Source organism: Dermacentor albipictus, chromosome 8 (genome assembly GCF_038994185.2).
Source record: "Dermacentor albipictus isolate Rhodes 1998 colony chromosome 8, USDA_Dalb.pri_finalv2, whole genome shotgun sequence".
NCBI lineage: Eukaryota > Metazoa > Arthropoda > Arachnida > Ixodida > Ixodidae > Dermacentor > Dermacentor albipictus.
The window spans coordinates 8,315,428-8,331,831 of NC_091828.1; the positions used below are offsets into that span (position 1 = coordinate 8,315,428).

At 46.4% G+C, this 16,404-nt stretch overlaps 2 protein-coding genes across 2 annotated transcripts; one reads left to right on the forward strand and one right to left on the reverse strand.

Moving 5' to 3' along the window:
• The first annotated feature begins 2,521 nt into the window (after positions 1 to 2,521).
• On the forward strand, positions 2,522 to 4,512 carry LOC135912194 (putative nuclease HARBI1). The gene is made up of 3 exons (XM_070523264.1): positions 2,522 to 3,106; positions 3,787 to 4,001; positions 4,452 to 4,512. The coding sequence occupies exons 1-3, from the start codon at positions 2,522 to 2,524 to the stop codon at positions 4,510 to 4,512; spliced, it is 861 nt and encodes a 286-aa protein (XP_070379365.1).
• Positions 4,430 to 6,568, reverse strand: LOC135905890 (uncharacterized). Its single transcript, XM_065436996.2, has 3 exons — positions 6,432 to 6,568; positions 5,741 to 5,941; positions 4,430 to 4,877 (listed from the first exon to the last, which is right to left on the reverse strand). Exons 1-3 carry the CDS (start codon positions 6,451 to 6,453, stop codon positions 4,705 to 4,707), a joined length of 396 nt encoding a protein of 131 aa, XP_065293068.2. The 5' UTR covers positions 6,454 to 6,568; the 3' UTR covers positions 4,430 to 4,704.
• Positions 6,569 to 16,404: the final 9,836 nt, after the last annotated feature.

The window sequence follows — 16,404 nt, forward strand, 5'->3', positions numbered from 1 at the left end:
AGATGAGCCGTATGTAAAAATACTGAAAGATATCTATAGCGGCTCCACAGCCACCATAGTCCTCCATAAGGAAAGCAACAAAATCCCAATAAAGAAAGCCGTCAGGCGGGAGATACGATCTCTCCAATGCTATTCACAGCGTGTTTACAGGAGGTATTCAGAGACCTGGATTGGGAAGAATTGGGGATAAAAGTTAATGGAGAATACCTTAGTAACTTGCGATTCGCTGATGATATTGCCTTGCTTAGTAACTCAGGCGACCAATTGCAATGCATGCTCAATGACCTGGAGAGGCAAAGGAGAAGAGTGGGTCTAAAAATTAATCTGCAGAAAACTAATGTTTAACAGTCTCGGAAGAAAACAGCAATTTACAATAGGTAGCGAGGCACTGGAAGTGGTAAGGGAATACATCTACTTAGGGCAGGTAGTGACGGCGGATCCGAATCATGAGACGGAAATAATCAGAAGAATAAGAATGGGCTGGGGTGCGTTTGGCAGGCATTCTCAGATCATGAACAGCAGGTTGTCATTATCCCTGAAGAGAAAAGTGTATAATAGCTGTGTCTTACGAGTTCTCACCCACGGGGCAGAAACCTGGAGGCTTACGAAAAGGGTTCTACTCAAATTGAGGACGACGCAACGAGCTATGGAAAGAAGAATGATAGGAGTAACGTTAAAGGATAAGAAAAGAGCAAATTGGGTGAGAGAACAAACGCGAGTTAATGACATCTTAGTTGAAATCAAGAAAAAGAAATGGGCATGGGCAGGACATGTAATGAGGAGGGAAGATAACCGATGGTCATTAAGGGTTACGGACTGGATTCCAAGGGAAAAGAAGCGTAGCAGGGGGCGGCAGAAAGTTAGGTGGGCGGATGAGATTAAGAAGTTTGCAGGGACAGCATGGCCACAATCAGTACATGACCGGGGTTGTTGGAGAAATATGGGAGAGACCTTTGCCCTGCAGTGGGTGTAACCAGGCTGATGATGATGACTCAGTCGCCAAACAGTGGGACTCAGTTTGTCATTTGTAGTGACAGCGGTGCTAGGCTCTGAATCACGAAATGTAAAGGAGAAGGCGGTATATACTTGTTCGTTTATCTTCTCTGTTCTTCTGGAAGCTCCGCATTAGAGATTGTAAATAATACTGGTTCAATAGCTGTACAAGTTTCTCATTTCCAGCCTGCCTCTTGATTTATCAAGGCCGATTAACCACCATAGAAGACTTGGTCGTATTCAGAGAAGACAGAACGAACTTTAAGGCCCCGAGTTCCGGGGATTTGCTTTGAAATTCATTGGGAACTTTACCTCGAAAGATATGCGCGCAGTACATTCATTGCAAATTATAGAACTTCAAACTTTAATTACTATAAGCCATAATGAGAGTGGAAGAAAGATATCGTGTAACCAAAGATAAACTGTGGTCCTTAAATATAGATGAACTCGTAATTGAGGAATGGCACGCTCATCCTGTTAGTTGGTAGCCAAGAAAAAGAGCCCATTTATCTTCAGCTTATCGGTCAGGTCATCGTAGGCCTTCTCCCGACACGCCCAACTATTTCCCGGTCTGCGCTATTTCCCGGAAGTGTTTAGGTGGCCGCCACTTAATAAATATAAAACCAGCGGGACAGCAAACGGTTCATCCTCAAAGCTCACTAAAAACGACGAATGCAGCGTAGAATGTCCAAAATGAATAATGCGGTCCAGGAGACAGAGGAGGCAGCGTCCACGCGATTCACGATTAATCATTTCCTTTGCCACGCCCGCGCTTTGGAAGCTGCAAGGCGGATGCGTGTTACAAGTTCGTTGATAAAGAAGAATGATCACCATTTCGGTGCCCACGTGGTGTACCGTTAGGCGAAGTCTGGATGATGAAGTGCACCATCGCAGTTGCGGCCCTTATATTTGAGCATGTATGTCTTATGCGTGCAATATTGACCGCACGTAAGAGTACCGAAGAGCAAGGGCGCAATCAAAAATTGTTGTTCGGAACGCGCATTCAGTTTCACCTCACGGGATTGGCCTAGGTCATGCCCATTTCGTCAACCGTAGGGCTCAGCCACGTTGTCTGCTAGGAGCAGTACGTGACAAGAGATATTCCGTTCAGGCGACCACGCGCTCACTACGACACTTAGCAAGCACGCAGAGAAACAACTAGCAATAAATTGTAGTAGTCATACGTATTAGAGCGCAGCTCTTAAGCGCCCTTTCCTTCATCGAGTGTCGGTATTTGTCTCAGTGTAACCGAGCGAACGAACACCACAGCAAAGGATGAATGGGCGAATGCGAAGATGAAATAAAAAATAGCACGCGAGCCTAACCTTTGACTTAGGTCTCTTACCGCCATATTCACAAACCAACCTCACCCTTATCTTTAGTGTTCCTTACCTTTTCGGCTCCTTAACGCGTTTCAAGAACAGACCTTGCCCTCAGCGGCCCCCTTAAGTCCAACTTAAGTTCGCGACGGGGGAGCCTCCTTAAGGTAGCATCTGAGGTGCCTTAACGGCTCCTTATCCATTCCAACATGGCGGCGCACTACGACGACAGCTTCAGCGAGTTCATCGATTTTGTGAACCGTGCGAAAGAAATCGAGGACTACCAAGCCTACAGTTTTGTGCAGCCATTGCAGCGGAACCTTAGGGATCGCCAGAATCCCATGGAGGTGTTCAATGATCAGAAGTTCTTAGCGAGATACCGTTTCTCCAAGGCAGCTGTGCTCGAGCTGCTGTCCATGTTGCCGCTACATCAGAACACGGACGAACGTGGTTGTGCTGTGCCGCCGCTGTTGCAACTGCTCGTGACACTTCGTTTTTACGGCGCGGGAACTTTTCAGGTTGTGTCAGGAGACCTGGTTAACGTGTCGCAGCCAACTGTTTCCCGTGTTGTCACGCGGGTGCCTACAATGATTGCCGGAACACTCTTCCCTGCGTTTGTCAAGTTCCCCGACACGGGAAAAATGCATGAAGTCATGCACCAGTTTAATAAGAAGGCGAAGTTTCCCAGGGTAACTGGTTGCATTGATTGCACCCACGTGCGGATCAAAAGTCCAGGCGGAAACGACGCCGAAGTATTCAGAAACAGGAAGGGATATTTCTCATTCAATGTAGAGGTAAGTGAAATACGCGCTCTTTTATGCGGCAGACAGAGGCACTTCTTCAAATATCTTAGTTTTTAGAAGTCTTTAGAGCATGGGCTTGTCTTGTTTTTAGCCCAATTCAGGTTGAGCTAACAGGGCAAAAAGAAAAAAGAAAACAAGAGGCCAAGACGAGAATGTCTCTCTCTCATTTTTTTTTCTATTTACTCACCCAGAGTTGCGTAAAAACGTGTCTCTGTCGCTTTTTTTCCCGTTTACTCAACGAGACTTGCGCTAAAGATTCTTCCAGACAGAAATACGGCCAATACAGTAATGCGCTGCCGTTGCTACTGCTTCTCAAAGCTGCATTTCCTCTATGGTAGTGGTTACCGTTGTTGTGCTTTTTGACGTACGTCGGCCTCCCATTACAATGGTAATAAACGCAGCAGGGAATAAACAAAAATGTGCGTGACTTCGCGAGTGTATCAGGTTGCGAGCTCCATAAAGCTAAACATCTGCTTCACTCAATTTTCTCCAACATAAATTTATAGTAATCCATTATTGTTAAAATAGGAGACTTTTTTAGGACGCACTTGACCGATATTGTAACAAGGACATTGCTGGTACTCTTCATATAAACTTGAAAAATTATCTGCAGGTAATAAAGAGCAGTTGCAAAAAAAATCAAGTTCATTCTTTTTTTGGCGTGTTTGCAGGCTATCACAGGACCTCAACTTGAATTCTTTGATTTGGTTGCAAGCTGGCCGGGCTCAGCACACGACAGCAGAATTTTTGACAACAGCAGTGCAAGAGCTCGATATGAAGAGGGGACTATACCTGGCGTACTCCTTGGAGACATGGGGTATGCTTGCCGACCATACCTCATGACACCAATAAAAAATCCTGGAAGCACAGACAGCCCAGAGTACAGGTGTGTATGACTGCACGATCACAGTAACATAGAGCAATACACGAAAATATGCAACACCTTTTTATTCAGGTATAACAAGTCTCAAATCCGGACACGGAACACCGTCGAAAGGGCTTTCGGCATCTGGAAAAGAAGATTCCCATGCCTTGTCATGAAATTACAAATAGAAACAAAAACATCTGCCATTGTCATACCGGCGTGTGCAGCTCTGCACAACTTTGGCCGGAACCGCCAAAGTGATGAACTGCCTCCTGACACATGCAACGTTCAGCAACTCTCCCCAGCTTCACAAGCTCAAGGACCACAGCCCGTTGACTCAGCGAGTGGCTTCAGGACACGTGCACGTCTTATTCAGCAATATTTTTCCTAAAATGTTCCAGAGCAAAACACAATGCATATTCAAAATAAAAGATTTTGTCCCATTTTATTCACTGCCTTTTTTCACTGCAGCTATTTTCAACTGGAGAAGCTCGAGCTTGGCTTTCCTGGTCGCACACTCCAGCTCGTGTAGCTGCTTCGATTGCTTCATGTGAAGCGCATGTTCCGCACGCATTAGTTTCATCTTTAGTACGTGCTCCCGCTTCTTCCGCTTGCTGTCCTCTTCAACACCTTGAATGCGGGCACTGAGCTCTTCTTCAAGGGCTGCCCTTTTCGTTGCAAACATTCTGCGTTGTACAACAGAAATCGAGCCTCGCGGGGTAGCCTATGACGGTGCAGCCGCTAATGGGGAAGGCAGCTGCGGGGCAACTGGCTGCGGGGCAACTGGCTGCGGGTCGACTGGTCCTGCTGACATCTCAGCTGTGACTGCTCTATTTTGTGTGTCCTGGTAGCTGTAATCAACAGGGCTTGCCGGCGAATCCCACTGATACATGTTATCTGGGAAGACATTTGCAACTGTTAGCTTTGAACACAACTTATGATAACTATATGCATGCAGACTGACTCGTTTCAATACAAATTTTGCTTCCACTTATCCGAGTGAGCAACTACAAGCACATGCGACACTATACCTTGTCTACTATACAATATCAAGGACTGGGCTGAAATAATGAATATGTATGTGCTTCATGAAATGCAATAAATTATTAATGTTACAGCCCATCTAGTTTAGCTGGCTTTTTCTCCTTTTGGATTTTTACTCGCAAAATAGCAATCAGTGGAAGCAGTTCACTGTCTACCCCTGTTGAAATCTTTAAAGCACACAGCAGGAATGGAGGCATACTCCTGGGGTTTCTTAAAAGCTGGCTCTTTTGCTAGCTATGCGATAGGCAAGGTTGGCTGGTAGCATTGATACTGTTTTGCGCAGGGCACTGCTGCCAACAACAGTGCACCCATTTGTTGACTCGAATGCAGTGCCTTGATGTATAAAGCCCTGCAACTAGTCACAGCTCTGTTTTCTTCGGGGACTTGCACAGTGCAGAGCAAGTAGCACACCCACTATACTAGTGGCAGACTTATGTGCATTTCAAGTACAAGCCTCGTGATTTTCACTGCACTAATGAACACAAGCTACCAGCAGGGATCAATCATTGTCAAGACGTCCAATGTTTGGACAGTGCACATACAAGTGTTGTGAGCCACTTGTTTGGCTAAATGTAAACAATAAATGTGCACGCAGTGAATGTTTACAGGATTTCCTCTCTGAATGAGAGATTTTGGTGCCACTCCTTTGCTCATCTGTGCTCGCCCAGTACGATCAACCACTTGCTTCCAAAAAGCTGCCTTCGCAATTCGCATACCATCGGGCGGTTCCAGCGACTCCACTTGCATCGGTTGGAGCAGCGAGACGACGCTCGGGGTGACTAGCGATCTAACAGTAAAGACGTGGCGCCCACTGTCGCTGTCGAACGGGTTGTGCACCCGCGTCGACATATGCGATGCGGCAGCTCCAACTCGCTCCAACTCGTCGGTCAGTTGGCTCGCTGGCACGCTGCCACCTCCTGAAAAGACACCACGACGTTGCTTATACGCCAATCATTTCTGAGTTAACTGCACACGGCTAGCGTCGTGCTAAGCGTGAACATGCTTTAATCATTACTTTTGCGATATTTGCGTGAATGGCAGTGGACTTGTCGCCGTCTACGGGCAGCAGCTAATTTGGCGACGGCCAGTGTGGACTCGAGCTCGCGTTTATGTAAACACGCGCTTGGTACACGCCGTTAAGCCACGGCCACGCGAGAACGCTATAAAAGTGCATGCTTGCGTTCGAGAGCGCGACATCAACAACAATAGAAATTAAAAGTCTCGAAGCAAGGTGCGAACAATCACATGCCATATTTCACCGAAGCAACTTATTCTGGCACGGCGACGGAGCTGACGCGGCTAAGCCGCTATAGGCATACATCAAGGAGCCTCACTATCAGCAAAATGTAGCTTTACTAAAGCAAAAGTAGCGATAGCGAAAACGGAACAGAGAGAACACGAGCTCACCTGTAGTAAACACTTCCTTCATGTCGTCGGCCTTCCCTTTCCTCCACTTTTCTTTTAAATTATCCCAACATTTGCGCAGTTGCGGTTCGGTGCGAAATCGAACATTGGGCCGGCAGTTGTATTCGTCCGTGATCTGCTTCCACGTCTTCTTTTTTTTGTCCAAGGACAGTCCGTCCGTCCGTTAGTTTTCGACGAGGTCCTTGTACTTGCTTACCAGATCGATAAGCACGCTTCGCTCCTCCTCGCTAAAATGTATTCTTTTTTTTCCCTCCATTACAATTTTTCTTCTTAAGAAATTATTAATACACAAAAGTAGACAACAAAAGAAAGAAAAACACGAAAAGAAAAAGTCCAAACAATAAAAAGCACCGACCGGGTTCGCGAAGTAAACACACACAAAGAAGGGACAACGTGAAAAGCTGCAAGCATGCTTAAGCATGTTGTTGTGACGGCACGCCGGCAACGCTGCATAGTGGCCAGCAGAAAACAAAGTTGAGTCAACAACGGGTAAACTTTCTGCCTAAAGTTGGCGGTGCTTGCTTGTCGGGGTGCTGGGGCTCAGTTTTATTGGTATTTTATTGCAGGAATAAATTTTACGTCTATGCAAAGAAGATTAAAGCGTAAAAATGTGCATAGCCTCGCTCCCATGTCACACACTTATTCAGATAAGGGCGCCTTTCGGAAGGTGGCCTTAAAATGTCCTAAGGTGGGTCTTTGAAGGGCGCATTAGCCTTTCTTCACACTTTAACTTAAGTGCTCCTTACGGAAGGCCACCTTTACGAGTAAGGAAAGGAGCGTTTGTGAACACGGCGGTTAGTGGCACTCGCACCTCAGCGTTGGTATTCTTTGGTTTAAGCGAGCGAAAGTCTTTCCGCTGGCTCGATATACGGGCGAGGAGAGAGGGAGGGCGAGGAGGACGCGCTGCGTGCGCCGTATGGCGAGGCGTAGCCCCTTAGCGAGCGGCGCACGAAGCGCACCTAAAGCGCCCTCTCCTTTGCTGACGTCACAGCATGTAACGAGTGCACGCACGCAGCTGTTGCGAGCAAGCAAGCTAGCGCACGAGCAGGTGAGCGCCGGGAGAGGAGAAGCGACAAAGGAAGGAATGACGTCACATCCGCTCTCCTAGGCAGGTATTTAGTTTATGCCAGGCAAATATTTTCCATTAATTATCCTGTTAAATTTTATGCCACCTCTTTGTGGGTGACGTCATTAGCAAAGTTATTACTTCCAGTTTCTATTTCCGGGTTTTCAGGAATTTCGCCAAAAGCGAGTTCACGTGGCGGTTCTCTAAAGTCTACGATTCTGTGCGGTAATCAGCGAGTTCTAAATAATTCTAATCCAGTTCCTTCAGTAACTCAACATGAAGTAAATCTATGCTCTTATATCATATCCATAGGGAAACCCATGGATATTGTACTGTAATATTCTAAATTTTTTTTCTGATTGATATTGAATTTCGTCCCCTGTCCTCTCAGGAGGTGAACGGGAAGGGCTGCGCAAAAAACAACAGTGTCACTCGATGGGCGTGCCACTAAAAAGAGGAGCCCCTTCAGGGACCGACCGACCGCTCGATGCGTACTCGTAACTGGTTACAGCTGCACCGCTAGCTTCGTACTATCGTCGTTTCGCGTCAGCTCTCGACGCGCTTGTTTGGTTTGCTCGGTTTGGTCTCGTTCGCTCTTGTTTTGATTGTCATGCTTTCCGATTATTTTGTAATGTGATTGTATGTGCAACGCCAATTGTGTAGTACTTTCTGGAAGCCAATACCACCACCGATTACACTGGAACCACCGTCAAGTCATGCATAAAAGCCGACGTGCTTGACCCGCAAATCACATTTTAGATGACTGCCGACTCTGCTACATGTCTCTCTCAAATTCTTTGCCTGTATATATGGCGAAACGAAAACTAGTACAGAGCTTGCTGAAATTTTGCATTATGGCGTATCGTAACCATCGGTGAATTTTACTATATTAGTGGTTTTACGCTTCCCAAGAAAACAAGTTTTTTGCATATAAAGATTCTATTTATTAGACGGCGAGGAGCATTTCATTTTGTAGTATATTGTCCCCAAGCAGACGATAAGCAAAGCATAACAACTTCCGAGCAGTTCACCGCTTGCTGGTTGGATGCTGTCCCTGCCGCTCTCACAAATTTTACGGACCCCCCATTTCATGACCTTGCAGTGGCAGAACGCGTTCTGTTCCGAACAAGGATCTCGAGTTGCCCTCCAAATTCTCAGACGGGAAAACTGTTTTATGTATGACTATTTACCTTTTAGTCTTTTGGCATCTAAAGGGATTAGGTAGTTTGCTTTTTATTAAAGCTTTCATGTGGCTCACATAATGTGAGTCCGATTAAAGAGCTCGGGCAGTTTATGCGAATTTTTGGTTGAAGTACAGTTGCTGCGGCCGAGTGCTTCGATGCAGTGAACAAGAAAAATTGCTGGGAGGTAACAAGAATTCATTATAGTTCGTACGGCTACGGCACATGCACCGTAAATTCTAATTACCCGACATCATCGAATACTATGGATTCGCACTGGGTATATTACCACGCGTTGTGGCAGTTATGTAGATTACCTTACTGAAACCTCGTGATCCGTATTCGGAAACATTTGCTTAGGTGCAAGGGAAAGCATTGCGCACGCGATATCTAATGTTTTCGTGCGTTTTGTTCACGCTCATACAGTAATGATAAAAAGAGCAAGCCCGTGACTCTACAACTGCAAATATTTACGCGTTCTAAGAATCCATTTTGTCGAACAACGATATGTAAACCACCACCTATACTCACTGCAGCTGGCAATTGCAAGATTGTAATAGCTGTGTATTACTTGACATGCTATATATGTCGAAACAGCCACAATTTGAAGTCCCTCATCATACCCTTGTTATCATGCTGTGGTCGTCACGTGGTCATTTTACTACGATCATCACTTTGGTAACGCTACCCCATTGTCGCCATGCCGTCGTCCTACCACCTACGCCGTTCCAGCGAGGTCAATGCTTCTTTCTCATACTACCACATTTGTGCTTCAATCGTGATTATACCGCCGTTACCGTCGTCATCATCATGGTGAAATCTTAGCTGCGCTAGCTTGGTCATCCGACTCTCCTCTTACAATCGTCGTCATACACTCTTTCTGATAAAGTTCGCACGCCAGTGTCGTCATACACTCATCGTAATGCCAATAGCCTCACCCCACTGGTCAGCTATCGTCGTCATTGCATCGTCGCCATGAATCCTTTGTCACACCGTCGCTGTTGTGGCGTCGTGCTCGTTTCATCGTCTGTATTCGAACTACGGCATCCAATTCTCTTCATGTGATCGTGGTCCTAGCATTATAGCCATCCCATCGCCATCACGCTGCTTTCAATCATCATCACTTCTGTAACGCCACCCTGCTGTCGTCACGCCTCCTTCGCCGATGCATCAACGTCATTCCTTCTCGTCATTCTATCGTAAGCATGCGTTTGTCATTCAATCGTGATTTTTATTTTATTTATTTTATTGTAGCCTCAAGACCGAAGTATTAAAGAAGGGAGTGGGTAAAAAAACATACACAAGTAGATCAACGAAGCAGCAGGACTTGGTTAGTTATTACAGCATAATTGATTAGTTAATTGTATCCTGGAGTGATGGTGTCTGATAAGGCCGAACGAAACTTTGAGTTGTCCTTGATTGCGACAACTGCGCCGGGAAGGTGGTTCCATTCCTGAGAGGTCCTAGGAATAAACGATTCCTTACAGGTTCAGGTGCGGCATTGAATAATTCCAACTGGCTATGATCAATGCGAGAGGAAATGTAGGTAGGAGATGATATAAGATTATCGCGCAGGTAGGAATTGCGGAAATATAGTTTGTGAAATAAAGCAAGGCGAAAGCATATACGCCGGGCAGAGAGAGGAGCAAGTAGCAAATGAGTTTTTCTTGTCAGTTACGCTTGATGTGCGATTGTAATTGCTATGAATGAAACGCGCGGCATGGTTTAGGATTAGTTCAAGTAATTGAATAAGGATTTCGAGGTGCGGGTCCTAGATGGGTGAAGCGTACTCAATTTTACTCCTAATAAGAGTTTTGTATAAGTTTGCTTTTATGGATGTAGAAGCAGAATAAAAATTTTGGAGAAGATAACCCAGCATGCGGTTAGTATTGTTAATTACGTTGTCCATGTGCAAAGGGACAAGGTTATGTGGACGCCTTGGTATCTATAGGAGGTTACGACCTCTAGGGGAATATCATTAAAGTAATAGTTCCGCGGAGGAATGTTGCGGCGAGTTACACGCATACATTTACGTTTAGTTACGTTAAGTTGCATTAACCATACGTCATACCAGTTAGATATAGCGTTTATATCGTCTTGTAAGAATCTGTTATCAGATTTTCCGAGATTTCGCGGAGGATAACCCAGTCATCTGCGAAAAGATAAATATTAGAACAAACATCACTGGGTAAATCGGTAACGTAAATTAAGAAAAAAGAGGGCCTATAACTCATCCTTGGGGCACACCAGCGTCTACAGGATTAGATGGGGACCTATGATTGTTTGACACAACATGCTCTGACCGATTAAGGAGAAAATTCTCAAGCCATGCAAACAGGTTATGATCTCGACTAAGTTTACTAAGTTTAAATAGAAGCAATTTATGACACACTTTGTCGAAGGCCTTGGCGAAATCAAAGAAAACACAGTGTGGGAATGAACCTTTGTCGAGAATAAGATGAAGTATATAGTATAAGAAAGAAGTTGAGTTTCACAGGACAAGTATTTCGGAAACCATGTTGAGCTTTTGTGAAAAATGAATTATTGTCTAAGTGCTTTGCTAAATGTGAGTACAAAATTTGTTCGAAACCTTGCATGGAATGCTGGTAAGAGAAATGGGGCGGTAGTTGAGGGGCGATTGTTTGCTACCGGACTTATGAAGTGGGACCACCTTTCCGGCCTTTCAATCTGCTGGTAGCTGATGGGTATCTAAGGATTGAGCCAGAATTTTCGAAAACAGAACAGATGAATAAAGAGGGTAATTTTCAGAAATTTCGCGTTACCCAAATCAGCCCGTGCACTTGATAACTTTAGACCCTTAGTTACATTTTCGACCCCAAGAGGTTCAATGATAATGAAGTCCATAGGTGGGTAATTTGCAACACTCGAGAGTTGCAAGCACACGGTTACTACATACGATAAAGTTGTTACAGAACACAGAATTAAGGATACGGACATATACATCTTCGGGTACCGGTTAACTACTGGAATCAATCAACGTGACTGAATTTTCTTTAGGAGGGGTTAATAACACGCCAAAACCTTTTAGGTTCATTCGCAAGCGTTGTGGGCAATCTGTGTACTTGGAATGCCTTTTTGTAAGTTTTATAGCTTCTGTGTAAGTACTGTTCGCACCTTTATAAGCGTCCCACTTCGATGCCAGTGAACTTTAATTCGCTATTCGATATAGTCGTTTTTTTTCGGTTGGAAAGCCTTTTTAACTTGGAATTGAACCAGCGTTTCTTAACATCGCAGGATACTACACTTTACGTAATAAACTTGTCGGTGAGCTCATGTATGTCATTTTTGAAAACTGCAGTTCTCATCAACCGCGCCATCATCAAATTGGCTTAGGACAGGATCAAGAAAATTAGCTAGTTTAATATTATTAGCGTCAAAGTATGCCCTATCGTAGAGGTAAATTATTTTCTTCAAGAATTTGTTTTATCAGAGAAGATAATATGTTGAAAGAAAGACCCAGGTGATTGCTTTTGAGCCCGGTAAGCATGAAACATTGGAAGCTATGTCAGGATGAGAGCATAAGATTAAGTCAATGAGGTTAGCAGCGCTTTCCCAGATCCTAGCTGGTTCTAGTACTAATTGTGTTAGGGGAAACAAAGAGCAGAGAGATCAAGGAAGTCGTCACTTTGTGAAGAAAATGGATAACAGTGCGGAGGTTCACTAGTCCAGCATTTGTTGGGGAAGTTGAAATCCCCCAATAAATAATGGGGTTCCAAGGATGCCGCAAAGTAAGGGTGTTAAGCATATCGTGAAGCGCAGCAGTGAAAGTGGATGGGTAGGATGGAGCGTGGTAGCAAACAACAATAGTAATTTTATGGTAACGGATATCCACGCATGCGCACACAACTACCAGGTTACACTGAATGTGGACTTGATGACATTGCAGGGATTTTGAAATAGCGAGTAGTACGCCTCCACTTTTTGATCAGTGCGATCGCAACGGATGAAATCGAGACAAGTCAAAGATTGCACAATCTTGCACATGGGGCTGTTGCCACGTTTACAGCTATACAGCTATACATCACATTACAGCTATAGCTGTAATGCTGGTGGCTAATAATGCCACCAGCATTACAGCTATCGATGAGCTATACAAGTTCCTCGCATTTGCAAAACACACTTCTTGCGTTTGCAACAAGCACGGAGGCTTGTGGTGTTAGGGATACGCAATTGCGCTTTGCGCACTGTTATGTAGTAGCATGATGAAGCAGATCGAGAGGTGCGCTTGCGTGATCTGGAACACCACATTTAACTTGCTTAACACTGTCGCTTGTTGGATCATACATGAATCATTGTTTATAAATGAAAAGCCTGTTAAAACGTAGTTTAAATGAGTTGGAATGAGGCTGGTTTTTACCAAATTCGAGAAGCTTTTTTTTGAGCAAGCCTTGTCGCAGGCGAGAAGTCCTGAGATACTGTAACGTTACTACCTTTAAACTGGCTGTGCGACGAAAGTATGCTCTCCTTAATTTTGAAGTTTGGTAGTTTCATTACAACCAGACGACACTTCGTATTTGAAATATTGCCAATTTGATGCACCCGTTCAACTGAGTTTGGTGGCACGGAATTTCCCGTTGCTGAAGACAGGGCATCCATAATTTTCTGTTCAAATCGGGTATGCCATAAAAAAACTAGTTATTCCGCCTTGCTATGTCTTCCAGCTCGTCTAAGTGCGAGAATATGGTGCCCTACTGCTTTTTCAATCGCTCATCGCTTTGTTGAATTATAGCGAAATCATTGCTAAATGTGTCTAGTGCTTCAGATTTATTTTCGAGTGAATCAAGATGGCGGAACCTATTGGTTAGCTTCCCTTGAATTGCATTTTGGCTGGTTTCCACATCTTTCATATCTGATTTCAACTCGGGCTGACCTTTAGTAAGCTCAACTATCGTCTTCTTTATGTCTTTAAGCCTAATAAGGCGGCACTGATCTGATGAGACTGGGGTTCTGGAAGGCTGCTCGAGGCATAGTCTTCTTGGGCCGACCTCAGCACCCTTGGATGCCCCAGGTTTAGCAAGCAAGCAAGCAATAATAATAATAATAATATTTGGGGTTTTACGTGCCAAAACCACTTTCTGATTATGAGGCACGCCGTAGTGGAGGACTCCGGAAATTTTGACCACCTGGGGTTCTTTAACGTGCACCTAAATCTAAGCACACGGGTGTTTTCGCATTTCGCCCCCATCGAAATGCGGCCGCCGTGGCCGGGATTCGATCCCGCGACCTCGTGCTCAGCAGCCCAACACCATAGCCACTGAGCAACCACGGCGGGTCAAGCAAGCAAGCAAAGCAAAGCAAAGCAAATCAAAACAAACCAAAGGAAGCAAGCAAGCAAAGCAAATCAAGCAAAGCAAAGCAAGCAAAGCAAAGCAAGCAAAGCAAAGCAAGCAAGCAAAGCAAGTAAGTAAGTAAGCAAGCAAGTAAGTAAGTAAGTAAAAGTAAGTAAGTAAGTGGGGTAAGTAAGTGAGTAAAGTAAGTATATTTTGACCATCATGTCATACATGATGATGGAGGGGGAGGAAGTAAAAGCTGTTTTTCAATAGCTTGACAGTAGCATACAAAGGGACATAAAAAAAAATACACAATAAGAACCAGTGCTCACGGCGGTAACATTGCACTACAGAACAATATATTGACACGTGTATTTATATTTATCGGGCGACCAGGTTTCACCGCCTAACAAATCTTATCGCGCAGCGCGGGACGCGCTTGCATGTATCCGAAGTTTCTGGAAAGTTGCCGATGCTTCTATCCGCGTGTCTGTTGTCGCCGAACCTTGTGTTATCAGATTTCATCGCGTGACACGAATGGTGTAGAACTTTGTGGAAGACACGCGGGTCCCATCAGGTAATCTGGAACATTCGACGACTGATCTATAAAAGCCGACGCGCTTGACCCGCTGATCAGTTTTTCCGACGAACGCCGACCGTGTTCGCCGCTATCGTTGTGCTATAAGTGTAGCCTGTTTTTGTGGGCACAGGTTCGCCCAATAAAAGTTAGTTTTCTCGTTCACAGTATTGCTACTGTGTTATTGCTTCTTTCTTCACCGTCACTACCACGTGACATCTGGTGGAGGTGCTTTTCGTCCATGTACAGGACGCCCCCGACAAGCCGTGATCCCAGCCCAGACCGCGAACACACCAACGTAATCCCGGACCACCGAGCAAGCCGCCGTCTTCAACAGCTGCCCCCGGAGCACGGACTTCTACCTGAGAAGACCAAGAAGATTGTGGCCAAGGCAACCGCAATGGCAGCCCCAGCGTCCCCCATCGTCCTGCAGCAGCCCAGGGAACCACCGACGTTCCGCGGTTCCACATTTGAGGACCCGGAAACCTGGCTGGAAACGTATGAGAGGGTCGCTACGTTTAACAACTGGGCAAGCGAGGACAAGCTACGACATGTCTATTTCGCATTGGAGGACGCCGCCAAGACGTGGTTCGAGAATCGAGAAGCCACCTTGACGACGTGGGACCTCTTCCGAAGCGGCTTCCTGAAAACATTTCAAAGCGTCGTGCGAAAAGAGCGAGCCCAAGCTCTACTGGAGACAAGAGCGCAGCTGCCGAATGAGACGATCGCGATTTTCACTGAGGAAATGAGCCGTCTGTTCCGCTACGCCGACCCAGAAATGTCTGAGGAGAAGAAAGTACGTCTACTGATGCGTGGCGTAAAGGAGGAACTTTTCGCCGGTATGGTAAGAAGTCCACCGAAGACCGTCGACGAGTTTCTTCGCGAGGCGACGAGCATCGAGAAGACACTGGAATTGCGGAACCGGCAATTTGACCGACGCACCAAGCCAACAAGCTACTCCGGAATTCAATCACTGGCCACGGACGATTTATGCGAGACCATCAGGGCCATCGTGCGCGAAGAACTGCGCAAGGTCTTGCCATCGTCGCAGCCTCAAGTGGCCTCGATCGCAGATGTCGTGAAAGAAGAGGTGCACCGATCGCTAGGAGTTCCTGAGGTGCAACCACAATTACCGCAGCCCCAGCCAGAAGCGATGACTTACGCCGCCATCGCACGCCGTCAAGCTCCCCCTCCGCGACAACGCCAGGTCCCTGTAACGCCGCAATTCCGTCGTCCACCGCCGCCGCCGCCAGCACGCCCACCCGTCGCCCAGCGCACCTACGCGAGGAAGACGGACATTTGGCGCGCCCCCGACCACCGCCCGCTCTGCTACCACTGCGGCGAAGCCGGGCACGTGTACCGCCGATGCCCATACCGCGACCTGGGATTGCGAGGCTTCGCCGTGAACGCACAGCGCCCGAGGGAAGGTGAACGCCCTCGTGACATCGCCGATTACCTCGCCGCTACTCAGTGGAGCCCTCGACGACCGTCCCGTTCGCCGTCACCAGGCCGCTACCTGTCGCCGCAGCACCGACCATACACCGGCCCAGCCCGGGGCCGCTCTGCGAGCCCATATCCGGAAAACTAAAAGCAGCAACCGATGGAGGTGCGGTTGCTGTTCGTCGAATTGACGAAGATCCTCCGCCGCCGACGAAGACGACGAAGAAACCGTCTCGACGACCTAATGACGACACGCCGCCGTCCCGACGAAGTCAGGAAGCCAAGATTACACCGACGAAAGACGACCTGACGAAGCGACGTTCCAGCTTCAGTTCAACACGACGCAGCCGTGATCCGACGCCACGACCTAACTGCAACGCCAGACAAAGAACCACCGACC

Coding starts and splice junctions, on each gene's coding strand:
- LOC135905890 (XM_065436996.2), bottom strand. CDS start 6,453: ATGAAGGAAGTGTTTACTACAG. Junction 5,942..6,431: donor GAAGGAAGTGTTTACTACAG/GTGAGCTCGTGT, acceptor GTGTCTTTTCAG/GAGGTGGCAGCGTGCCAGCG. Junction 4,878..5,740: donor GTCGCTGGAACCGCCCGATG/GTATGCGAATTG, acceptor ATGTCTTCCCAG/ATAACATGTATCAGTGGGAT.
- LOC135912194 (XM_070523264.1), top strand. CDS start 2,522: ATGGCGGCGCACTACGACGACAGCTTCAGCGAGTTCATCGATTTTGTG. Junction 3,107..3,786: donor ATTTCTCATTCAATGTAGAG/GTAAGTGAAATA, acceptor GCGTGTTTGCAG/GCTATCACAGGACCTCAACT. Junction 4,002..4,451: donor ACAGACAGCCCAGAGTACAG/GTGTGTATGACT, acceptor TTTTCACTGCAG/CTATTTTCAACTGGAGAAGC.